General features: G+C 40.9%; 1 protein-coding gene across 1 annotated transcript in view; it reads left to right on the top strand.

Moving 5' to 3' along the window:
- LOC124268439 (serine dehydratase-like) overlaps nucleotides 1-7,377 on the top strand; it is a 37,162-nt gene extending 29,785 nt beyond the window's left edge. Inside the window, exons 7-9 of the mRNA XM_046703402.1 lie at nucleotides 1,411-1,490; nucleotides 1,752-1,802; nucleotides 6,622-7,377. Of these exons, the coding sequence (XP_046559358.1) occupies nucleotides 1,411-1,490; nucleotides 1,752-1,802; nucleotides 6,622-6,809 (319 nt within the window). The 3' untranslated portion in view covers nucleotides 6,810-7,377. The remainder of the gene's footprint in view (nucleotides 1-1,410; nucleotides 1,491-1,751; nucleotides 1,803-6,621) is intronic.
- The last annotated feature ends 20,260 nt before the right edge of the window (nucleotides 7,378-27,637 follow it).

Below are 27,637 nucleotides of genomic sequence, written 5' to 3' on the forward strand. Positions count from 1 at the left end.
CCGACCAGTCCTTGTTGTACCCATTAATGCCGAGCGCCAGGCAGGGACCAACAAGTACCATATTTTAACGTCTTTTGGTATGACGTGGTTGGGGATCGAATCCGCGACCTTCCGCTCTCCGGGCGGACGCTCTAACCACTACACCACGGAGGTGGTCTGTCAGTTTTGAGAGAGAAAGACAAAAATAATCAAGAAACATGTTAGGGGTTTGCATAAAAGATGACCCATGTAGATCCAGGTTAAAATTAGTCTTCAGCAATCCATGCTTGTCATAAGAGGTGACTAACGGGATCGGATGGAAGAACGTGATATAGAGACATTATCTGGAATGTGTCCCACCCCTTGAATTTTACCCATGTGTCTATTTTAAGTATTTCCAATAGTAATATCCCTCATTTAAGGAGTGAGTGAGTGTGTTTAGTTTTACGCTACACTCAGTAATATTCCAGCTGTAAATAATCGAGTCTGGACCACACAATCCAGTGATCAACAGCATGAGCATCGATCTGCGCAATTGGGAACCGATGACATGTGTCAACCAAGCCAGGGAGACTGACCACCCGATCCCATTAGTCGCCTCTTACGACAAGCATGGGTTACTGAAGGTTCATTCTAACCCGGACCTTCACGGGTTCTCATTTAAGGAGATACATGTATACCATAGTTTGTTTTTCAACCAATGAGCTGTTTTAAAAGAAACCTGGGAAACGCAAGGATGTTAATACAGCCAAACTTAGTCATTCATCAGCCTTCTCTTGTCTCTTACAGCCCCTGAAACGCATTATTTACCCATCTGCCCAGCCCTTTCTGCAATGCTCAAGTCCATGTTTAAAGCAAGTCTATGTTTCCTCAGGTTCAGGAATCACCAATCCCACTGGGGCTCCTTTTCAATTTAAAGGAATTATTTGTTTCTTTCAACATTTTGTATATTCAGAGACTACATGTTAGTCTGTCTTCACTGCACAGTTAGGGGTGGTTGGGTAGCCAAGTGATTAGCATTTGCTTGACATGCAAAAAAAAAATTGGAATCGATTCCCGATGTGTAAATTCCATTTCTGGTATCCTCCACAGTGACATTGCTGGTATATTGCTAAAAGTGGCATGAAACCATACTCACTCATACTCTACAGTTAGCATTGTGTAATATTGCTTCATTTTGTTTAGCCCACAGGGGCGGTGGGGTAGCCTAGTGGTTAAAGCGTTGGCTCGTCACGCCAAAGACCCGGGTTCGAATCCCCACATGGGTACAATATGTGAAGCCCATTTCAGGTGTCCCCCGCCGTGATGTTGCTGGAATATTGCTAAAAGCGGCGTAAAACCTAACTCAGTCAATCAGTTTATCCCACACTGAAATCTGACAATTTATTATTCACTTCTTGCCCTCTCACCAACTGCTGCACTATATTCCAGTGTTGCCAAGTGTCTGGGAGCTCTGACAGTTTGTTCACGTGCGTTTGAGATTCACCAGAAGAAGGAACACAACATCCAGTCTGTTGTAGTGGATGACAAGGGAGGCCTGTTGTAGTTGATGACAGGCCGTCAGGCCTGTCTCCGATTTGCAGGTGTGTATGGAGATGACCAGGGTTATAATGGCCTGTTGTAGTTGGTGTCTCCGATTGCAGGTGTGTATGGAGATGACCAGGGTTATAATGGCCTGTTGTAGTTGATGACAAGGAGGGCCCGTCTCCGATTTCAGGTGTGCCTGTCTCCGATTTGCAGGTGTGTATGGAGACAACCAGGGTTATAATGGCCTGTTGTAGTTGATGACAAGGAGGCCGTCAGCGCCTGTCTCCGATTTGCAGGTGTGTATGGAGACAACCAGGGTTATAATGGCCTGTTGTAGTTGATGACAAAAGGGATTTTGCAGGGGTGTCGCCTGTTGTAGTTGATGACGGCCTGCCTCGTCTCCGATTTGCAGGTGTGTATGGTATGGAGACAACCAGGGTTATAATGGCCTGTTGTAGTTGATGACAAGGAGGCCGTCAGCGCCTGTCTCTGATTTGCAGGTGTGTATGGAGATGACCAGGGTTATAATGGCCTGTTGTAGTTGATGACAAGGAGGCCGTCAGCGCCTGTCTCCGATTTGCAGGTGTGTATGGAGATGACCAGGGTTATAATGGCCTGTTGTAGTTGATGACAAGGAGGCCGTCAGCGCCTGTCTCCGATTTGCAGGTGTGTATGGAGATGACCAGGGTTATAATGGCCTGTTGTAGTTGATGACAAGGAGGCCGTCAGCGCCTGTCTCCGATTTGCAGGTGTGTATGGAGACAACCAGGGTATAATGGCCTGTTGTAGTTGATGACAAGGAAGCCATCAGCGCCTGTCTCCGATTTGCAGGTGTGTATGGAGACAACCAGGGTATAATGGCCTGTTGTCTAGTATTGCTCTCATGTCGGCTTTATCTGCTTGGAATGTCTGAAGTAGGCTTCAGCCTGACTGGAGGGACCTCTCATATAACTGAATCTTCAGATCACATCTTGAACTAATTATGAAGTGTCAGAGTATTGATCATCTTGATAATCGATTATACTGAATATTATGAAACATCAGAGAATTGATTATTTTGATAATCGACTATACTAAATATGATGAAATGTCAGAGAATTGATTACCTTGATAATCGTCTATACTGAATATGATGAAATGTCAGATAATTGATTATTTTGATAATAGACTATACTGAATATGATGAAATGTCAGATAATTGATTATCTTTATAATCGACTATACTAAATATGATGAAATGTCAGAATCAGTTATCTTGATTATCGATTATACTAAACATGATGAAATGTCAGACAATCAGTGATCTTGATTATCGATTATACTGTATAAATATGGCAAAAAAGTCAAAATATGGGTGAAAAGTAATGAATAGTTTACCAAAATTCATTGATGACACCTGGGTTTTCAAATGCAATGCAATGTTTTTGTGTATATCATTTATAAACTCTGTTTTGACTTTTTTACTAAAAATGACTATAACCCAAAAAAATCATCGTTTTCAGCATATCATTTTGGAAAGCTAAAAATCCTTTTAGGCAGAGCTGTTGGATTTGTACAGGCAAATCCACTTCTTTTCTATGCAGATTACGAGGCAGAATTAAGCCTCAGCTTGTCACGCGAGACACTTCATGCGGATGAGGGGCCAGTTTGTGACCATGCTAATTGTATGTTATGATTCTTTGTGACCATTAATCTTTGAGTCCGACTGGTTTGTATGGCCACAATATATAGAAGACAATATAAATACTTTATGATAATAATAATCATGAACATTTATAAAGCGCTTGTATCCACACACTTATGCATGCTCAAAGTGCTGAGACGTTATGACCCTGGTTAAAGGTCACATGCAACCAAAAATTCAAACAGAAATAAAACACATTTATTACTTATTCATGACATATAATATACATTGCTGATTATGAAAAAACATATAAACTAATTTATGAGCGTACAATCGCAAATCAAAAGTGCAATATTTTGTACTTGGGTTGACTTCCCTCGAAACGAAGCACCTGGGATACCAAGCCCAGTCAGAGTTGGTGGGTGTGCACTCAAGTGTAATGAGGACTTTCATTGGCTGGTTCATTGGCCCATGCACTCATGGCTCATTGTGTGGGATGATCATAGTGGCTGGAGCCGCATGTTCGGGATGTGATCCATCAACTCTCCATCTCTGACATCGTACGTTCCGGCGCAGGTCGGGTACAGCTGACATCATGGCACTGGCACCGTCTGATGTTGACATGGCTGCTGCAGTCAGGATCTGTTGTGCAGTTTCCTCTGACGTCTCTGCCTTCTCCTTGATGAACGCCCTGGTTTTCTGCACCTAACAAAATAACAAAATGATAATGCTTAACTGTATTGTAAAACTAAATTCCTCAGACAACATTAACTCTAAAGACACCATAAAAATTGAAGATGTATGTATGTATGTTTTATGTAGGCAGTAGCACACATGCTTATCAACACATTCATCTCAAGATATGTATATTTAAGACAGTAGCACCGAAGCTCAAATAAATTGGTTTTATAAACATTTGATCTGCCTAGCACTTGCTCACAATCCAAAATCATCAATGTTATTTTAGTAAATAGGTCTTATGTTTGCACTTAAGTTCAAATTTCATCAAGTTGATATTTCATCAAAGTAAAAAAGTCATCTTAAGTCAATATTTTTTAATGTCAAAATTTTATCAAAGTCAATATTACATCAAAATGAAAAATTCGTCAAAGTCAAATTTCTTTGAGGGTGGGAATTGTCCTCATCATTATAGTGAAAATAACTGGGTGGGAATTGTCCTAGGTGGGAATTGTCCTAGGTGGGGATTGTCCGGGTGGGGATTGTCCGGGTGGGAATTGTCCTGCTCCCCATTGTGTGTGTGTGTATAGAGAGATGTTGGGTTTTGTAAATACATGCTCATTTTTTGTGTATAACTTTTTGCAATCAACAGACACCATAACATGTCATGTATACAAGTATCACACCTGCCTGTCTGTGTAATTACATAATGTGACAGAGGCCGAACTCGGGTGCACGAGCCATAAATCAATGTGTTTTGTTTATGGTGTATGGCCTGATTGGTGATAAGTTCAAATTGCATGTGGTCAGTGATCGAAGTTGTGTATTGCATATTGTCATTAGCAGACAGGCAGGCAGACACATAGGTGTCAATTAAACAGACATTTAGTTTTGTCTGTGACAGAGGCACATCTATATCACAAACATATAGAAATATAGAAATATCAACAAAACATTAGAAAAATAGCTCACACCAAAGTCTTCACCGAGTATTCACCGCCAGCGAAGGTTTTCTGTTTTGAAATGTCGAACGCCTCACTGGTTGACACATAGCTGAGTAGATCTAGATCCTAGCAAGGTTCTTTTATGTAACGAGTAGATTATTTACTATTTGTTTTGATTAGACTACTCCTGCTCACGACCTTATATTCCGGACATCCAGCTTCCAAGCTGTGCGAACCTATTCACTGTGCATGCGCTATGAGCGCAGCCCAGCTGTTGAAACCACTTTTCACCCCAAGCTGGGGTGAATTTAGTGAATCGTTTGAACTCCGATTTCGCTGGGAGGGGGTTCATCATGTTATTTTTCAACTCTATAACTTGAATTTGCATTTTTGACGAGTTGTATCTGTATGTCCATATCAAAAGGTATCAGAATCTGCAAAGTTGTGTTTTACATTGCATGTGACCTTTAACCCAAGGTGCCTTTTGGAGGTTAACAGTCATATGACTTATCCCACCGGGTACCCATTCACTGCTGGGTGAACTAAAGCAATTTTGAGCACACTCACTTGCCTAAGGTGAGACCACATGGGTCATGTGTGCTTTGTTGTGGGGCAGGACTCAAGTCCTAGAAACTCTCAGGAGTCAAGCTGCCAAACACGCTCACCCATCCAAGGACTGTCAGTGACCAACGTTGCTTAAGTTCACCTGATTTGTGACCTGGGCTCTATGCACACGACCACACAACACCATTATCTCAAAGAGAAATTTGTGGGGTGGCGGGGTGGGTTCGGTTGGGTACCCAGTCCCCCTTTGAAAATGACAAAAGACCACATTGAAGTTAATGTTTTGTGTGCAAAATGGGGAGGAGGGAGGAAGCGGTGTTTCAGGGGGGTTCAGCAGGTTTGACCCCCCCTTTGAAAGTTCCTGGAGCCTCCTATGATTCTCTGTACTTTCCTCATTCTCTTTCCTCATACACTACTCTTAGATAATCAAATTTCATATTCCATATTTTTCTAGCAGAAATGACAGTTGTGTTTGTGTTCAGCACAGAGAGACATGCATACCAAGCATGAAAACGGAAAGTTAAAACACTTCAAACAAAGCAGTCTTGAAATAAGGATAAACTGTTGACACTGACATTGAAAGAGCGAAGTTTGCATAAAAAGAAGAGTCTATGTCTGGCTTTTAGCATAAATGCACTGATTGAGCCGGAAGACTTTTGAATCAGACAAACATGTAAATCTGATAGATGTGGTACTGTGTAACCTCTCTGTCTCCGTCCTCTCTGTATTTGAACCGCCTCCGTGGTGTAGTGGTTAGACCGTCCACCCAGAGAGCGGAAAGTCGCGGGTTCGATCCCCGACCGCGTCATACCAAAAGACGTTAAAATATGGTACTTGTTGGTCTCTGCTTGGCGCTCGGCATTAATGGGTACAACAAGGACTGGTCGGCTCGGAGTCAGTATAATGTGTCTGAGTGGGGTATTCATGCTTCACCGCGGCATGGTATCTCAGTGGGCTAGCACTATAAAACCAGCTTCAGTCTGGGCTAGTACAAGCAGCCGCACATACACATACACACGCATGCACGTCGTCATATGAGCGAAATATTCTCAAGCACGACGTTAAACCCAATTTCACCTCACCTCACTGTATTTGTAACCTCTCTGTCCAGATGACCGCTGGTTTGTGTTACCGCCATTATATAGCCGGAATATAGGTTTGTTGCAGTTATTGGATTTTGTGTTAGTGAGCAATTCATCGGTCTAAAATGAAATCAAATGGACTGTAGCAGGAATATTGTTGACTTCGGATTTACAAAACAACATATCATACAGTGGTGACATTCTGTGTCTTTTTTGTCTACAGATGACCATAGAATGTTGGTGGAACCAGCGTGTGGGGCAGCACTGGCAGCAGCATACAGCAACATCATCCCTGCTCTGCAGCAGGAGGAACGCCTCGCCGAGGTGAAGACGGTGCTGGCAGTCGTCTGTGGAGGAGGTTCGGTCAGCCTGGACATGCTGCAGGCATGGAAGAAACAGTTTGACCTGTGAATGTTGTCATGGAAACTCAGATGAACAGGTGTAATGGTAGTTGCAAACAGATGATCCTGGTATCATTCAACCAAACACTACTTACAGAAATGCTTTTTACTGCTAATCAGAGGCTGTCTATTGAAAGTAACTGTGACCAATTACCATTCTCTTATACAATTTAACCATGGAATGTCGGGTCCAAGGGTCACTTTGATTCTATTGACAAATGGACCATGATTTCACTCAGGCAATCACTACTTGAGAAAATACTTTTTTTCTGACCAATCAGGTAAAAGTAGCCAATAAGGACCCTTCACAAATGCAGTTTGAAATCCAAATGTCGAATCATCCACTCAATTCACATTGACAAACAGCATTAACTATAATGTCACTCTGACAACAGGTACTAACCCATACCTTGGCCATTTCGAAGGTATAGAATCCAATCAGCTCCCTCCACTTATGAGGCATCATCATCATCATCATCATCATTATCATCATCAGTCTTAGTGACTGCAATTACTTTTACTGGTGTTTTACCTGTGAAGATCCGGGTTAGAATGTTGATCTTCAGTAACCCATGCTTGTCGTAAGAGGCAACTAAGGGGATCGGGTGGTCAGGCTCACTGACTTGGTTGACACACGTCCTCGGTTCCAAATTGTGCAGATCGATGCTTATGCTGTTGATCACTGGATTGTCTGGTCCAGACTCGATTATTTACAGACCACCGCCATATAGCTGGAATATCGCTGAGTGCGGCGGGAAACTAAACTCACTCACTCACTCATGAGGCATCATCATCATCATACAAGACAAATCTTATGGATAACAACTTTTTTATTTATTTTACACAACATTTCTGGTCTAGTTCTTGCCCCTTCGTCAGGTGGATAATAATCATAGTGAACAATACAATATATATATATAATGATGTACAGGAAGCCAGATATGTACATAAGTATATACAAGCGCAAGGGGGAAAGGAGATATAATTAAGCATGTACAAACAATGCAATGAGATGAAAGGGAAGAATACGATGATAGGGTATGTTTTTACAATAAGAACAAGAATATGTTTACACAGCAGAGGTCGACCACCTCAAAACAACCTTCATCACCCTCAAAGGATATCCCAAACAACTTGTTGAGCAGACCGTAGCCACAATCCCCCATCAACAAAATGACGGTCCACCCAAACCCGAACCAGCTCCCATCCGGATCAACATTCCCTACCAAGGCCAGATTAGTCATCACATCAGCCGACTTCTTAGAAAAACATCCAGTGTTGATGTGACATTTTATTCTGATAAAACTTTGAAATCAATCCTGAGAGCGAATGGAAGAGGTAGCAGCAACCAGACCGAACCCAATCCCAGAGGATGCATCTACAAAATTAGTTGTGATTGTGGAAGCAGCTATATTGGAGAAACTTGTTGGCCCTTCAACACAAGACTAAAAGAACATAAAACTTCAGTTGGAAAATCTGATCTCAAATCTGCCCTCTCAGAAAATATTGTCAAAAATCCAAATCACTCCATCAACTGGCAACACACTGAAATCCTGGCTTCCAACATCAGTAATTGGCACAAAAGAAAACTTCTTAAATCAATCAACATAAGAAGATTAGTACCCGAGATCAACAGGGATCAAGGGGTTTACCTCCCTAGAGCCTGGTGCATCACCATGATATTATAGAATCCCAACCACTCTGCTGTGTAAACATTCTTGTTCTTATTGTAAAACATCTAAGTGATGATTCTGTTAGATGTATAATATTATCCATAAGATTTGTCTTGTATTACTACATCAACTTCTAAATGCCTTTGAAGAATGTCATCATCTTCATCATCTTCATCATCATCATCATCATCATCATCAGTCTTAGTCCCCACTGCAATTACTCTTACTGGTGTTATCAATATAGTTTTCCACAGAGCAGAGCTATGACCAAATGCTATTGTGGAACAAATCTCTGAAGAAATATTCTGGAAAAAAAAGCAGTTCTGGAGAAAAAGAATGTTAAGTTCCAAATATTTTCAAACTGATAGTATCCACATGCAGGTAGATCTGTACTACTGAGCTTGGACACTGAAACATTTCATTCTGTCATGGAATTAATGGTATCAACATCTATATCAGGTATCTGAAATATTGCTGAGTGTAACATTGAACAACAAACAAGTTCTCAGGTTTTGTCATGAAGTTTAAATCATCAGTAGTTTTCACACATTTTCATAATTCTTGTATCTCACGATGTATGGGAAGGTAAGAAGGCCATTTAATAATGTCTGATCAGTTTCATTGACCTTTCCTGGAGGTCAAAACAGATTTGCATGCAACCTTGTGCCTTGTTCTGACAATATTAAAATTTGAATAGTATATTTGATCATGAAATACCTTTGAAAGCGAAGGGTAGAAAACCTGAGTTTATGTTGTCTATCTTGTAGATGAACCTCCTTTGAACACAGGCCCTCGTGACTTTGCAAGGATTAAAGATTAAAAGAATGTTGTTTTTTAGATGACCCCCGACTCAAAATGCTTCACAGTACAAGATGTATTGTACTGTGAAGCATTTTGAGTCAGGGGTCATCTCAAATTTTTATATATATTTTTAAAATCTTTAATCCTCGCAAAGACATGAGGGCCTGTGCTTTTGAAGGCATAAATGTGGACTGAATATTCAGAACATAAAATGACAAAGATTGTTAAGTGCGATATGTCGACTGTCAAACTTTATGCATCACTAAAGTGCTGATTCTGTTAGATGTATAATATATACATGTGTTGTGCTGTTTCTGTTAGTGTGTTTATGATGTCAGTAAAATCTTTATTCAAGATCAAGTCGTGTTATGGGTTTTTAATGTCAGAATTACATTTCTGCATACTAGGTGAACAGTTAGTGAGTGAAGCCTAATGGTGAAAGCGTTCGCTCGCCACTCGGAATACCCAGGTTTGATTCCTCCCATGGGTGCAATGTGTAAAGCACATTTCTGTATTCCCATCACAGGGATGTTGCTGGAATATTGGTAAAAGTGGCATAAAACAACTTACGTAAGCACTTGTAAGGCTAAACTAGTTTATTTCTTGCTGTAAGGCTAAACTAAGTAGTTACTTGTGTGGATTTTTTTATCAAATACCTCATTGAAGGAGGGTAAAAGAAATATTCTGCTTTTGGAAATAAAAACGGGTGAATTAAACTTATTTCTCTAGTGTGCCAATTATTATGTTTCCTGTCTGCAATACACACATATCTTTTGGGGGAGTGTTACTGTTTTCGGAACAATAATGTTTTCTTCTCCTTAGGCCAGACCAATTTTATTTCTTCTTTTACGGATCCTTTCAATAATAAGAAAGAAAAATAAAAGTTCATTTTCCCTTCAAAAAATAAAATCCTAATGTTTAAATTGGCCAAAAATGTAAACTTACAAGAAATGTGTTTTTAGATTGTTTTTTGCCCCATACTAGTATACACTTCAAAAATTGCCGAAAGTAAAATAACTTCAGTATTTCGAAGGAATATTACTTTGACTGGTGATTTTATATTGTTTTCCCCTCCTGCCTTTAGGTTTTCTGAAGACAAAAAAAATCCGTAAAACAAGAAATAAAATTTGTTTGGTGTTAGGGAAAATATTTGGTTATTTGAGTTTGAGATACAGATGTAGTAAAAATGCCTGTGGAACTGTATATTTTGAGATGAAGGGTTTTAGGTGCTCACATTTCTTTTATTTTCAGTCATTTAATTAGAGGTGATCTTCGGGTCTGGAAGAGCACAAAGTGTCGCAGTGCAATCTTAAAAATCAGTAATGTAATTGCTATATCCTTATGTGAGTAAAGAAGTATATCGTTATTTGTCTTTTAGAAGAAACATGCATCGTGTTTTGAAATTTTTGGACCGCAGGAATATCTGTCGCAAAATTCACGAGGTACCCCATCCTCAATTGACCACTCCCGGCATGTAAGGACCATACACCTGCACCCACAGGTGAAGTTTGTTTAATTACAGGTGTGACAATTTGTACCTTGTTTGATTGTGATGATAGTGGATTGACTGTTACTCATGCATTGACTGAATGATCAACTCGACTCATTTATTGACTATTTACTGGCAAACGGGTCAAAATACAACATGCATTCATTATATTTTAGAATACTATCTACTTTTTAAGTTTTAATATTTGTTGTTTTTTCTATTTAATATGTTTAAACAGTTCTTATCACCAGACAGGCAGTGTTCATTAAAAAGGATTTGCGTTGATATATTGACCTTTGTTGTTTTTTACATAAGTGTGGACATTTTATAAGAATTTTACCTACAAACATGTATACCAAACTATAAACCTGGATGACCTTTTCATTTTACTGCTTGCTAAATCAAGACTGGCAACTACAGTTCGTTTTATTTCATTTGAGACCAATGAATTGCTCACTAACACAAAGTCGCCCACAATCTAATACATGCAACAAAACCAGATTTTGCACAGTGACATGAAATCGACAGACCAACTCTGATGATTTGTCTCATAATTTTGGACACCCGAATAAAAAAAGTTGTTTTACAAACGATCATTATTTTGTTGTCACTTTTCGCTATATTTTATTTGGGGGACCACTGGCTGGTAGAACAGTCAGGTGTGCGAGTTGCACGTGTGAAATTGAAATTTCACTACACACGCTTGTTGATTGCCTAGCTGTTCCCCCTCCTACAAAGTAGCGAAAAGTGACAACAAAGTTATAGTGAGCAATTCATCGGTCTCAAATGAAATCAACTGTAACTGGTCGGTCTTGATAACCCGGTTGATTGTGGGCACTGACGGATCCGGGGGTGGGGTGGGGTGTGTGTGTTCAGGGGGTCCGACACCCCCCAACCCCCCCCCCTTTTCAAAATTCCTGGATCCGCCCATGATTGTGGGATAGCCTAGTGGTTAAAGCGTTGGTTCGTCACTCCTAAGACCAAGTCCCATTCCCCACATGGGTACAATGTGTGAAGCCTATTTCTGGTGTCCCCCGCCGTGATATTGCCGGAATATTGCTAAAGGCGGCGTAAAACTGAAGTCACTCACGTTATCAGCACAATTGCCATAACCGTTTGTGTGTGTTTGTGTTTGTTTTGTTTTTTTGTTGTTGGTTTGTTTTATTTTTGTGTTTTGTTTTGTTTTGTTATTTTGTTATTTGCTTGTAAATGACGTTGGAAAAGATTCAAGATTGAAGAATTCGTTACTCAGGATATTCAGTCGTTGCAACACCAGAGGGTTTCGTTTGACACTACAGTCCTCGATGAACTCGGGGACAAAAATTCTTCACATTTTGGGGGGCTTGTAAATGACGTGACTGGAAAAGATTCAAGATTGAAGAATGAGGCCCGTCGTAACATACTCAGGATATTCAGTCGTTGCAACACCAGAGGGTTTCGTTTGACACTACAGTCCTCGATGAACTCGGGGACAAAATTCTTCACATTCCTTGAGGTGTTATTTTATGCAGAGGGCAGATTTATTTTGGTCCAACATGTTGTTGCGACAAAACGTGCCTTAGTCCCAATATTAACAGACATGGGATCAGACATGGGATTCCCGTGTAGGTTTACGTACGTGTTTCTGTCAACATGAACTGTTAAAATAAATCTCGATACAAATAGTATCAAGAAACATAGAATGATGTGTTGATATCCATGAAAATTATCAAAAATTATTAATCTGACATTAACAACTGACGTATGAGCTTAACAGAATTTGAAACAAAGACGTTCATCGTCTGATATTCTTGGATATTAAGTCATTTTTTTATTGTATTGTTATTCAGTCATTTCATAAAGAATGTATTTTACTACTATATTTACCTCAGAACTTTCCATACGTGTCTCAACATGAACAGTTATAATAAGTCTCGATGCTAATAGTATCAAGAAACATGGACTGATGTGTTGATATACATGAACATTATACAAAATTATTATTCTGTCTTTGACAACTGATCACAAATGAGTTTAATATATTATTATTTAAACAAAAAAAGTGCAAGATGTAATATGGTTTTGTTATCAACGGTACAACATTTGTTCATTAATGATGAACCAATTGAGACGGTCACTGAATACAAGTACTTTGGAACTTTTATTGATAGCAGGTTAAAGTGGAACTCCAACACAGATGCTCTGTGTAGTTAATGTCAACAACACCTCAATCTAATGCGCAAACTGCGATCTGTTAATGTTTCCCGATCTGTCATGTTGTTTTATACCACTTTTATTCAGTGTATACACACTTTCTTCTCGGTGCTCGTTTGAGTCTCCTTCAGTCAAAAACAAATAAAAAACCAAATTGTAAATACAGCTAGTAAAATAGCCAGGGTCACTTTCGATACTCTTTTACTTCTCTATGAGCGGGTGAAGCCCATTTCTGGTGTTCCCCGGCCGTGATATTGCTGGAGTATTGCTAAAGCGGCGTACAAACCCAACTCACTCACTCTCTATGAGCGGCAAGTACTTTCAACGTCTGAAAAAAGCATTAATGACCCATCATTCCCATCTTTTAAACCTAGTGTAAAAGCTTTTACCTTCTGACCGTCTCCACACAGTGCCAATCACCATTTCTAGAGCTCGAACGGCTTTTATGCCTCACAATATTGCACTTTTAAACAATGTTGAATGTCCAGTTATCATATTCATTTAATTATTTTTAAGCACATAATTATCTCTTTTTATGTTTTTGGTAATTTCATATTTTATGCTGATATTTATTTATTTTCGTCAAGCTCTGTGATCCAAAACGAATTCCTTTTAAGGTAATACAGTATTGTCTATATGTCTGTCTATGTCTAAGTCAGTTTTAAATGTTTTCTTATTAAGACATTTCTTAAAGTATGTATTTTAGTACACTGTGGCTTCAGAACTCTCCGTACGTGTTTCCCTCCACATCAGCTGTGAAAATAAAGAGACACAGAATGATGCGTTGATAGCATACATGTAAACATAAAAATAATTTTAATCTGCCATTGACAACATATTACTGACAGATGAACTTAATGTATTTTTATACAAAAACGTTCATCTATTTTTTTTATTAAGTCATTTTAATTTTGTTATTAAACTGTTTTAAAGAATGTATTTTAATATCATATTTACCTCAGAACTATCATCGAAACATTTTCTTCTTTGTTGAGAGACAGATAACCCTTATAGAAGAAAACATTATCAAGAAGTATGAATCTGACATTGACAACTGCCGTATGAACGTCTTTTTAAACAATGATGTCCCTGATCTGATATAATTTGTTATTGTTATTCCTTCATTTTAAAAAAAATTGCATTATTATTAAGTCATTTCGTTAAACATATACTTAATATAATATTTGTATCAGAACATTCCTTCCAGGGCCATGTCTCTTTGTTGAGAGACAGAGGAAATCCGAACACAAGAAAACATATAGTGGACTCTAAAATGGGCGTATTAGACATGCAAGGAGGTTAGTGGTGTTACGAACTGGAAGTTCATCTTAATTTAAATGTATGAATAATTCAACCATTTAGGAATTCGGGACAATCAGTACGAGCAATGCACTCGGTTGAGCGACGTTTTATTTAGCTAGCCGACGTTTCTTGCTTAATTTAATGTAGAAAATAAACCCCAGCTGATACAGCCCGTAGACATTTATCACTTTGAACCCACGGTTAAAGTATGGTCTGGGTGTGACAATCGAGGCAAATCTGGGAATCGAACCTATGACTACTGGATCCAGCCAAGGTAGACAACTGTGTACAGTGATATGCGGATCACCGAGTCGGGTGTGGTCTCGCCAGTGCGTAAATGGAAATTATATAGTAACGAGTTTGTTTTAGAAGATATACGATGATATTTCTGATGTTTGCTTCAATGCATAAGTGCATTTTCATTCATTAATCTGTCTGCCGTTTAAAGCCTTGTGGTTAAAGCTGAAGTTGCTCTGAAGGGCATGTTTGATTTGGTTGGTTTGGTTGTTGTTTAACGCCGCAGTCAGGAATTTTCAAGCTTTATGGCGGCGGTTTGTAAATAATCGTGTCTGAAACGGACAATCTGGTGATCAACAGCATGCGCATCGATCCATGCAACTGGGATACAATGTGTCAACCAATTCAGCGAGCCTGGCCACCCGATCCCGTTAGTCGCCTGTGTGCTTCGGTGTGTAAGGTCCATCTCTGGTGTCCATGGATACAGTGGGGGGTGGTCTTGTAGACAGAGATATGAACTTGAGGAAAATCTACACTTGCATCACAGATTACCCGTGAAGATCCGGGTTAGAATTTGCTGTAGCAGTTTTATGCTTGTCGTAAGTTGCGACTAACGGGATTGGGTCGTCAGGTTCGCTGACTTGGTTGACACATGTCATCATATCCCAATTGTGCAGATCGATGCTCATGCTAACACATCCTCCTCAGAAGAACTTAAGCAGCAAGTATTTTCAGTGTAATATCTTTACCAATCTCGATAGCGATTTCTACCGAAATGTTACTGAAAGGTAAATATTCAAAGAAAGCATAAACTTTAGTGACTGTCAAATTGGTTTATCTGATAACATTGACAACATCACCCGAACATAACCACCCTCAGAAACAACATGCAATATGTGTGGTATGAATGTGCTCCACTCTTCACACATGCACCCTGGTCGGTGTAAACCTACATGTAATCATTCCTCTGGCACAACAAGCGGTTGCTAACTTCATTTTTATGGATGATAATGCCCGTCCATGGATGATAATGCCTGAGATAGAGTTGTTAATGATGTTGTTTAGATCAACAACATCACACATATGGACTGGCCTGCAAGGTCACTTGATCATAATCCCATTGAACATGCGTGGGACATTATTGGAAGTCGTGTTTACGGTCTCCATGTTCATTCCCCACATTCTGGGTGACCTTGAGCAGGCGTTACAGATAGAATGGCAGAACATTCCACAACAACAACTTTAAAGGCTCATTTGGTCAAAGACGTGTAGAAGCTTGCATTCGTGCCATGGTGGTTATACGCGTTTCTGAACACTGCTTCACTGTCCAAAACTGACTTGAACCTTAATGTTTACATTTTGCTCTATCAATGCAGCACATTTTGCACGACTGTTTTGTTGGTACATGTTTTTAATGATTTGTGAATCTATTATTGCTAAATACCATATTATTTCATTTTGCTAAACGTGTGTACATATGTTTCACTTTTCTATTGCATCATTCCATGATTTGCAATTTCAATAAATGAAAACGTAACGAGATTACAAAGTTGTGTTGCTTAACTTTTTGTGAGGAGTATATGCTATATTTGGGACTACACTTTCTTAGTAAAGTACAGATTCTAGAAATTTGTTGGGTTGAGACCCATACAGGATTCGAACCCACGCCCTCAGAGTCGGGCACCTAATCGCCAGCACACAAAGTCAGACGCCTAATCCGGTCAGCCACCGCGGCTTCCACATTTGCTCATGCTGTTGACCAATGGATTGTCTGGACCAGACTCGATTATTTACAGAGTGAGTGGGTTTAGTGGGGTGTCATTGTTGTTTGTGTGCTGTTTTACGCCGCACACAGCAATATTCCAGCTATATGACAGCGGTCTGTATTTAATCGAGTCAATCCAGTGATCAACAGAATGAGCATCGACCTACGTAATTGGGAACAGATGACATGTGTCAACAAATTCAGCGAGTCTGAGCACCCGATCCCGTTAGTCGCCTCTTACGACAGGCATCGGTTACTGAGGACCAATTCAAATATTTACAGACCGCCGCCATATAGCTGCAATATTGCTGAGTGCGGCGTTAAACAACAAACAAACAAAGCATAACAGGCCTGGCAGGTCGGAGGCGGAAATATCACGGTGAAGGGACTGCGAGACAGACAACAGGAGCGTGACGCCCCGGGGCGGGCACACACTTACTGGTAGCGACGAGGTCACCACTGCCCGAGGCTATTTCACCTGTCAACAATTAGCCTGCCCTACCTCGCCACAGACAAATCAGCTGACTGGCGTTCAACGAAATACTTGTCTCTTTGTCTTCAAACTGTTCCGATCTAAAGCCCTACGTCAGCCCCTGTAGGCTGTCACACTGACTACTCCACCCCCTTACCCCCTCCCACCTCCGATCTAAAGCCCTACGCCAGCCCCTGTAGGCTGTCACACTGACTACCCCACCCCTCACCCCCATCCCCACCTCCGATCTAAAGCCCTACGCCAGCCCCTGCAGGCTGTCACACTGACTACTCCCACCCCTCACCCCCATCCCCACCTCCGATCTAAAGCCCTACGCCAGCCCCTGTAGGCTGTCACACTGACTACCCCACCCCCTCACCCCCCACCTCCGATCTAAAGCCCTACGCCAGCCCCTGTAGGCTATCACACTGACTACCCCACCCCACTCACCCCAACCTCCGATCTAAAGCCCTACGCCAGCCCCTGTAGGCTGTCACACTGACTACCCCACCCCACTCACCCCAACCTCCGATCTAAAGCCCTACGCCAGCCCCCTGTAGGGCTGTCACACTGACTACCCCACTCCCCCTCACCCCCACCCCCACCTCCGATCTAAAGCCCTACGCCAGCCCCCTGCAGGCTGTCACACTGACTACTCCAACCCACTCACCCCCACCCCCACCTCCGATCTAAAGCCCTACGCCAGCCCCCTGGCTGTCACACTGACTACCCACCCCCTCACCCCCATCCCCACCTCCGATCTAAAGCCCTACGCCAGCCCCTGCAGGCTGTCACACTGACTACCCCACCCCCTCACCCCCATCCCCACCTCCGATCTAAAGCCCTACGCCAGCCCCTGTAGGCTGTCACACTGACTACCCCACCCCTCACCCCCACCTCCGATCTAAAGCCCTACGCCAGCCCCTGTAGGCTATCACACTGACTACCCCACCCCACTCACCCCAACCTCCGATCTAAAGCCCTACGCCAGCCCCTGTAGGCTGTCACACTGACTACCCCACCCCACTCACCCCAACCTCCGATCTAAAGCCCTACGCCAGCCCCTGTAGGCTGTCACACTGACTACCCCACCCCCTCACCCCCACCCCCACCTCCGATCTAAAGCCCTACGCCAGCCCCTGCAGGCTGTCACACTGACTACTCCAACCCACTCACCCCCACCCCCACCTCCGATCTAAAGCCCTACGCCAGCCCCTGCAGGCTGTCACACTGACTACTCCAACCCCTCACCCCTACCCCCACCTCCGATCTAAAGCCCTACGCCAGCCCCTGCAGGCTGTCACACTGACTACCCCAACCCCTCACCCCCACCCACACGCGCGACACACAAACCTTTCGGTCAGATTTATACAATGAAGGCGGGTCGATTGGTCTCCAAATGACCACTGCAGCTGCTTCTATCCAATTGTCCAGTCTGTTCCATCTGATACACCGATTCAGGTCGACTCCATTGTATTACATTAAAGCCACATGCAGTCAATGGAGTTACATAGACAATGGAATCAAAATATCGATGAAAGTTATATGAATGGACAAATGAAAACCATTGAAGACACCAAGTGTTCGTGTCTTGCACTTCCGGTAGCAGCTGGGATTCACCTCATTTCAGTGTTTGCCCTAGACTAATGCTGAAGGGGTCGTTGTCGGCACGGGTACTACAGATATGTAAACAGAAACGTACCCTGGCCATAATGAGAATACAGGAACGTACCCTAGGACGATTCCATTCCCATTGTGTCGTATTCTTGATCGGAACTGTCATACTGTTGTATTAGGTACATTTGATTGCGTTATGTATCTTGTGTAAGTAATGAGCATAACGGTAAAGGATATTTCGCGATGCACATGAATACCACTCGGAATCAGTTGAACGGGAACAACTATATACGGTTTCGGTTTTGGATTGTGGAATATGGACTCGTCCGCCTTTTAGGGTACCGGGTACGTTTCTGTAGTACCTGTGCCGACAACGACCCCTTCAGCTAGACTAATGCTTAGTCTCTGAATATATATTAGTTTGACAGTAACAGACAAGCCCATTTAAATCCAAAGGAGCCCTAGGGAGACCAGAGATCCTGAACCTAGGGACATCTAGACTGGCTTTATTTAGGGCTTTAGCACTGCAGAGAGGGCTAGGCAGTAGGGAAAATAATGTGGTTCAGGGACTGTGAGACAGACCATGTTTGCCCTTAAGGCCGTGGTGCAAACCTAAAAAAACATCCATGGGTTTCCAATTAGTCTCCCATTGGCTACTCCTCAACAGTGCAGATGTTACCTGCCCATGAATGACAGGACTGTAACGGCTATGGGTGCCTGGAGGTCCAGACATTTCCCTACACAGACAATTCCCCATACATTAAAAAGTATAAGTAACAACAAAAGAACCTGCTTGGCGATGTCAAAGGTTAACCTTAGAATTTACGTGTAGGATAAAAGACGACTCCGAGGTTTTTTACATATTTGGATGATTAAAGAGATTTAATTGATTTGCATATATGACATTCCAATTTTTGGAAAATAAGATCTTCAACATGATGATGTCAACATCAAATAAGCACAGCCTGGAGTCAGGAGAGTGGGGAGGGGACCATTTTCACAGCCTGCCTGAAATATAATACCCAGAATGAAACTTGTAACCCACTCAAAGGTTTGTTTCTATGGAAACTCACCTACTCTGGCCACCTGACTGATACGGTGGGAAATTCAAGTCTGGATTTAAAAAAGAGAAATATATTTTCAAAATGTATGTTTTGTAGACTGTCTGCATCCATACGTTTTACCCTGAGCCGTCATAACATACTTCTTTACACTATGGCGAAATTTCTTCATAAAGCGGTAAGTCAATTTTGTGATATTTCATGGAATGTACTTGAATACTGCATTGCTTTGCATCGAAAGTGTATAGGTTTTAACCCCGGCCTTTAACCCTGAAATGCTGCAGACCCTACAGTAATTAACTAGTGGCCCTGATCAGAATGTGTATTCCCTATAATTTACCATGGAAATATCACTCTTAGTTATTAGGGATGAAAAGCTGTAGGCCATAAGGACCTGCAGAAAACAAAAGCTGTGGGTTCGAGTGGTTTCAGTCGGGTTCGGGCCTATGGACTGACGTTAATTTCGAACGCAGCCTAATGTGTCCCAAACTGTAGGTATCAACGAACCGACGCAGGGCACAGTACTTATGTCACGTGACATCGGACCGTAAACAAACCAGACAATCAATTGATCGACGAACAGAAATTCCAGTTAATTATGATCACGACTATTGGCAAAAGTTAACAGATTCCGCTGCTTACAATAAAATAATGCACTGATAGGAAACATATATAGTTTACAAAACAGTCGGTGGTCCTAATGTGTGGATGATGATGATGATTTAGAGATTTAACCTCGCTTTCCGATAGGGCTGCGCAATGTAGCCGGTTTACCGGTATTTACCGTTTCACACATGAAAACGATACGTATTGCGATACGCTAATCGAAAAAACCGGTATTTTTACATGCATTCGGAAAACTTTGTAACACTCGGAAACCTTGATGATTGGGGCAATTGTGGTAATGGTGGTGGGAATGATCGTGGCGAAAATTACATTTTATGTTTGAAGTTGTGTTCTTAATTTTTGTTCATGTGTTTCGCAATGTTTTGGATCTGAGTGTTTTAAATATACTATCCAAAAAAAGAAACGCATAGGCGATATGTATTTTTAAAAATCTATTAACTACCTATTGTGTTCGAACAATCGTCAAAATATGTAACAAAAATGTTGATAACATGATTAAATACACAATTGCATAAGTAAAAAATCGATTTTACCTGAAAATGTTGATTTTGATGAGATTTCTTACAAGGATTAAAAAGGCATCGCCACAACGCAACAGAAAGCACCTTCCAGTTGAAATTGTGCAGCAAAAGGCATGCACTGTCTGGCAATAAAAATCCAGATTACTTTCGGAAATCGGCGTTCGTTTTGAAGGAGTTTCAAGGTCAAATCACCACGCCACGTCTTGACTCTGTGACACGGAATATCGCCATTGAAAGAATGCACGCTGGAGATTACCAATCTTCTGTTGCTAGGCGTCTGAATGTTAGTCTGAGCACAATATCACGGCTTGCAGCTCGTTACAACCAAACAGGTATAACAAATGACTGTCCCCGTACAGGCAGACCTCGAGTCACCACTGCAGCCCAAGATCGGTACATCCGGGTACTACATTTGTGTGGTCGTACTGCGACAGGAGAGAGCGCAGCAGCCAGGGTGCCTGGACTTCGAAACTGAAGACCGGAAAGACAACGAAGCAAACTATAAAAATGTGGACAGAGGATTCCCTCGAGTGTTTGAAAGGCTGCTTCGAGTGCACGAATTGGGATGTGTTCTCGGAGAATGCAGAAACTGTGGATGAATTAGCGGACACCCTCACCTCTTACATTAATGTTTGTGTGGGTCTAGTAATACCTGGCAAGGAAATCAAGACCTATCCGAACAATAAGCCGTGGGTGTTAAAAGAGCTAAAAACGTTACTAAACGAGAAAAAGAGAGCTTTTGAAGAAAATGATAAAGTCAGGGTGAAGAACGTTCAAAAGGATATCAATCAGAAAGTTTATCAGTATAAGAATGAGTTCAAGAACAAGGTTGAGTCTCAATTCAAACAGAATGACCTACGGCAGGTTTGGCAAGCTGTCAAGAGGATGAACGGATGCGATAGTAATACGCGCAGATGACGACAAGACCTTTGCCAGTGACCTAAACTCGTTCTACTCCAGATTTGACTGTCATGACCTCTCCCAAGAAACAAACAACATCCTTGATCAGTTGACTCACCAGGACAATGACATCATCATTTCGGAAAGTGACGTCACCCGTTGTCTTCGGAAAATTAACATTCGGAAGTCGGCAGGGACAGATAAAGTGGACAGTATTGTTCTCAAAGGGTGCCGTGATCAGCTGGCTTACATCATCCGCACGTTGTTTCAACGCTCCATGGATAACCATTGTATCCCCAAGTTATGGAAACTATCTGAAATAATCCCTGTGCCAACGAAACCCAAGCCATCCTGTTTGAATGATTATAGACCTGTAACGCTTACGTCCGTGCTGATGAAGTGTCTTGAGAGAATCGTTCTCAATTTCCTCCTCAATGACGTCAGACACAAACTGGATCCTCTTCAGTATGCCTACCAGGCACGGCGTGGAGTAGAGGACGCCACACTGAGTCTCCTACACAGAGTGTACGAACACCTTGAGAAACCACGCTACTACGCTTGCATCTTGTTCGTCGACTTCTCTTCTGCATTCAACACCATACAGCAGAATATTCTCCTTCAGAAACTCCTCGACCTCTCCGTGAACACTTCTATCATCAGGTGGATATCGAGCTTCCTTTCCCATAGAACCCAATGTGTTAAAGTCAACAAAGTGCTTTCTGACGTCACTCCTATCAACACTGGCGCCCCACAAGGTTGTGTCCTCTCTCCAGTATTATTCATTCTGTACAACAACGATTGCAGGAGCAGCAAGGATAACTGTTCAACAGTAAAGTTTGCTGATGATACTGCACTAGTCGCTCTCCTGACAGACTCTGAAGAAGATTATCGGTCTGAAGTCAAGCCATTTACAACATGGTGTAGCAGAAACTTCCTTCAGCTTAATACTAGAAAAACCAAAGAGATGGTAATTGACTTCAGGCAGAATTCAAAATGTGCCCCTCTCAAATCCATGGTGAAACGATAGAGAATGTCACGGATTACAAGTATCTCGGAACTATCATAGACAGTAAACTCACTTTCTCTCAAAATGCCGAGGCTATATACAACAAATGTCAACAACGGATGTATTTTATGAGAAAGCTCAGATCTTTTAACATTGACAATACCATTTTGAATATTTAATGTTTTCTATAACTGCTGTATCCAATCTCTTTAACTGTTCTCTGTTCAATGTTGGTTCGGTGCCCTTTCTCTCCAAAACAAAATAAACTGCAAAAAGTTGTAACCATCTGTTCAAAAATTGTCGGCATGAATTTTAACCCCCTTTGTTATATGTATGAGAATCCTGTTTTGATGTCTGTGAACAATCTTTTATCCGACCCGTCTCATGATTTACATTCTTGTTTTAAACTTTTACCATCTGGACGTAGATTCCTCGTACCTAAAGTTCGCACAAAAAGGTCCAAAACATCTTTTATACCTGTTAGCATTAGACTTTTAAATGAATGTTAGATTTAGCCACAATTTTAAATGCATTTGACTACTAGTCTCTTACAGTATACACTGGTTATCCATCTCAGCCTGTTTATCTGTGTGTTTAAGGTGATCGTTGTTCTTTGCTTAATTTGTTTTAACCATGCTGTATGCCTCACTGTTGTAAAAAGAATTCCTTTGTCGGGCAAATAAAGTATTATTATTATCATTATCCGGTCAAACTGTACGGAACAGGTTGAAAGAGATTGGTCTGAGAGCCAGAAGACTCGACGTCGGGACCCGTGCTACGTCGTCACCATCGCGCTCATCATCTCCGTTATCTAAAAGTATCAACTTGGTTGTGTAGACATTACCTTCTTCTAACCTGGTGTAAAAATTCATGCACTAAAGTCTATTTGTGAACGAGTTATACATGTTTGAAAATACAACATTTTCAAAACAGATTTCTGGCCTATGCGGGTTTTTTTCGGATAGTGTATATTTACTCATTAACGACCAGTGATCTCTGATATGTCCTGACCAGGTCAAGTTGCTGTCTAAAATCTCAGGGATATTTTTGAGAGTGGAGAAAATAGTTCAAACTAGTAACCACTGTGTTGATGAATTGTTTTTTTCCTTGTTTCATTTGTGCCAAATATTATTTACATTTCGGTATTTACATTTTTGTTTTGTCATGATTAAATGTTTTTATTAAGCTTAATCAAGCGTAGTGATTTGTTGTGGCTTTGCTTTATAAATCAGGCATTAACTCGATTATAAGTAGTTAAAAAACACTTCTTGCAATATATTGCACTGAATACATATCGCAATATATATATGCTTTCGCAATATATCGCAATATGAAAACTCTCTGCAATACCCACCCCTACTTTCCGACACACGGGGCCACAAGGACATTTAGTGTTTGGTCTAAAGAGGGGTGATTTGACAGAGAGATAATTATGGCAACATGCGTATGAAATCTGCCAGAAGTTGCGGGGTGGGGGATGGGGGTACCGGCATGGGATGGAAGGGAAGTCGAACTACGGGATGGTTTGGTTGGTATCAGTTTTGTTTGTTTTTATGTTTTCTTGTTGCATGTTGTTGTTTCTTTTCGGGTGATGTTTTTTTGTTGTTGTTGTTGTTTTTTGCGAATCAAACGTGTTGTTTGTAGTTCACTTAGCATGGATGAATGTTACCGAATTGATAACGTAAGCCGGCAACATCGACCCTGCTTAAGTAAATATGAAACGACAGTGCAATAGACTATCCAGTCTTGTGTATTCCCAGATACCCGCCATCACGCAAGCTGCCTTAAACAGCAAGGAAACGAATTATGATTTAATGATTTAAACCCCGGTTCAAGTGGATAAAACATGGTAATCAAAAAACATATAGAAATAGAAGACACACAAGAAATGGAGTTTAAATTTTCTTTTCTGAGACAGCCAAACGGACAGCGCTTTGTGAATTAATGGTTTGCTGGCCCTTAGCTTTGACAGGATCTGCTGACCCTGTGCCGAGTACGAATACTGGATTCAACCCTAGTTTGATCTTCAGAAAATATATACACCGATGGTTTTGTTCCAATTTCATTCTGACATGCGGTAATAAATATGAAATATGCGGGGTTAAATCTAAGTCATTCATCTCAAGTCTTGTCGTGGATGCAACTGCACCGTATCCCACTCTTGTCGAAGGTGAACCAAGCATCACAGTACTCATATTTATCCGGCATTTATAAACTGACACATGCACCAGGGATTCTCGCATAAATCTTCAATTTATTTACCGTTCATTTCATTTTAAGGCTGAGATCAAGTACGGGATGCTTTGCTGACTATACGGCTTTGTAGCTTGCTTCTCATCGCTGTCTCCTATGAATATCATCACCTCAAGACGAGGGCGAATGTGAGTGGTATGTCTGTGTATTGTTTTACGCCGCACTCAGCAATATTCCAGCTATATGACGCCGGTCTGTAAATAATCGAGTCTGGACCAGACAATCCAGTGATCAACAACTTGAGCATCGATCTACACAGCTGGGATATGATGACATGTGTCAACCAAGTCAGCGAGCCTGACCACCCAATCCGTTAGTCGCATCTTACGACAAGCATGGGCGGCGGAGACTAGTTCTTATCCGAATCTTCCCGGGTCTGAAATGACTTGTAAAACAGTTTATTAGACAAAGCTTATAATTTATAAACATCTGCATCTTATTTTATTTATTTGGTGTTTATCGACGCCTTAGTACATGCCAGCTTATCGGCTTGTAAACTTAACAATGCTGGACCAAACAATCCAGTGATCGATACAATGAGCATCAACATAAGAAACTAGGCTACAGTGAACCGAATGAACCAAGTTGCAATTCCCTATCCCTTCATTGGACAAGTATGGGTTGCTACAAAGTAATCTCTCTGAACTCAGCAATAAATTGAAAATACAATTGAATAAGCCTGTAACTGAAGATTATCTTTCCCGCTGTTTTAAAATTAATCAATTATGTACTGTAGAAAATAACTGCGAAATTTCCAATATAAAACCTTACATAGAATTCTAACAACCAATTCTTTCTTGTTGAGAAAAGATCGGGCAGATAATGATTTTTTGCAGTTTTTATCAGACTGAACGTGAAACAATAGAATTTCCTTTTTTTGTGTGATAAAGTGAATACACTCTTGACATGCTTCAGTAATTGATATAATTCTAGTACAAATGAAAATATTAATCTCTCTAACAGGGCGATTGTTCTTAAAGACCCCGATAACTGTATTCTTATCAATCCTCTCTTTTTGATGATAAAAAAATAATTAAATTTATATATTAGTAAGTGTACAGAAAGTTCTTTACAATTAAATCTTCTCATTGAACGAATTAGGGCTTGGACGGATCTAGATTTTCAACCCGGGTACCCCACCCCCTATTATCCTACCCGGATACCCGTTATGTTAATTCCTGACATCAAATTTGAAAGAAATGGAAAAATATTCTTCAGCTCGGAGGTTGATATTCAATATCTTAACTATGTTTTATATTCAAAAGAAGTGACAGTAATTAGGTCTAAATCTTCAAAGACAATACATGAGGGAATAACATATTACATTGTTTAATCTATTAGTCACATGATCATAACGGGTCAGGGTATTGAGACGGGTACCCGGGTCCAACTCATTACCCATCCATCCCGGGTTTCCGGGTTACCCGTCCCAGCCCTAGAACGAATACGATATTATGGTCGAATAGAAAAAAAATATTTTTCAAGAAAGTGTCATGATCTGTACTGCAATTTGATAAAATTAATAGCACTAAATTTAACTGTCTTTTTCCAATGACATGAATTTTCATTAACCAAGCATTACCAGCTGTCTATCAAGTGGTAATTTCCACAAAGAACCCTGAACCCCTATCCACGTGCTTATGTACGGGTCATTGTAAAAGCGTTGCCAGTATATTCTGTTTCGCAATATAGGAAAGCATAAAGAAGGAAATATAAAGTTACGAGCAGCAGTGTAGGGCTCCTTGGCTTTAATACAATCTAGCCACTTGAACCTGTGATGTAGATGTTGAAAGTAGTAATGGCTACATTTAATAGGGATCATATCACTGCCAGTAACGGGAAATGCGTCATTCGTTAACTTTGAATACTTATGGTCCAGGGTTAGATACAAAGGATTGTGTAGCATGGTTTGGATAATGACAACAGTGGCTTTGGAAAGTGACTACAACCAAATAATGAGAATTGTGATTCACTGTGATTCACATTATATGGATCGAAACGTAAGTCTATCTTAAGCAACAAAACAAACGTTTCAAGTAATCTAATTTCAACAACCAATCGAAAAATTACCAATTACCTTATTGACTGAGCATATTTAAATTGCTACCGAGCTCAGGATGAATCTAGAAAACTTCAGTCCACCAGCAAAAACATCGACTTAGTCGAAGTAGATATAAGACGTCAGTGCAAATCACATCCATTCACTACACTTACTTTAGTGGTTCATCTGGTGTAAAATCGACCTAAAATATTTATACCCTTTCCAGCTGAATGTTCATTACTACGGTACGACATTCCAAATTGATTGATTTCTTGAATTACTACCAACAGAATAAATAACAACTATTTCTGATTCAATGACAAGATTTATTATCTTGCCTTCAAGCACTTCAAAATGTTACTTCAAGTCACCCTATTATCCTGGACACTCTCTACTGGCCAATGTGACATCATCCTCTGCTGGTTTGCCGGGTCACGTCGGCATAGCAGGTAACACAAAGGCCGATGCTGCAGCTAAAGCAGCTCTTGACAAGCCCTTATCTCCACTGCTGATCCTGTACATTGACTTCAAACACACTATCAAAAGTTATAGTCGGGACCTCATGCAAAAAAGGTGGGACACCCAAGTAGGAAAAATAAACTTCATGAATTGAAACCAACAATCGGTTATACCTACTTCGGTTGTCAGTCAAGACGTCATGAGGAAGTTTTACGACGACAGACATTCGGTGTACTCATGACTATCTCCTGAAAACGGATAATGCCTACCCCACAAAAACAGCACCTGTATCTCTGGCGATGAAGTGTGTCGGAATTTCAAATATAGGGATGTCGGATTAGAGAATGTTTCTTATATGATATCATATAGGGAAAACTTCGGCACCAAATATACATGTCGGTTTACAGGGAATGTCGGATTA

This window comes from Haliotis rubra, unplaced genomic scaffold, assembly GCF_003918875.1.
Source record: "Haliotis rubra isolate DU_JTF1 unplaced genomic scaffold, ASM391887v1 Scf101, whole genome shotgun sequence".
In the NCBI taxonomy this organism is placed as follows: Eukaryota; Metazoa; Mollusca; class Gastropoda; order Lepetellida; family Haliotidae; genus Haliotis; species Haliotis rubra.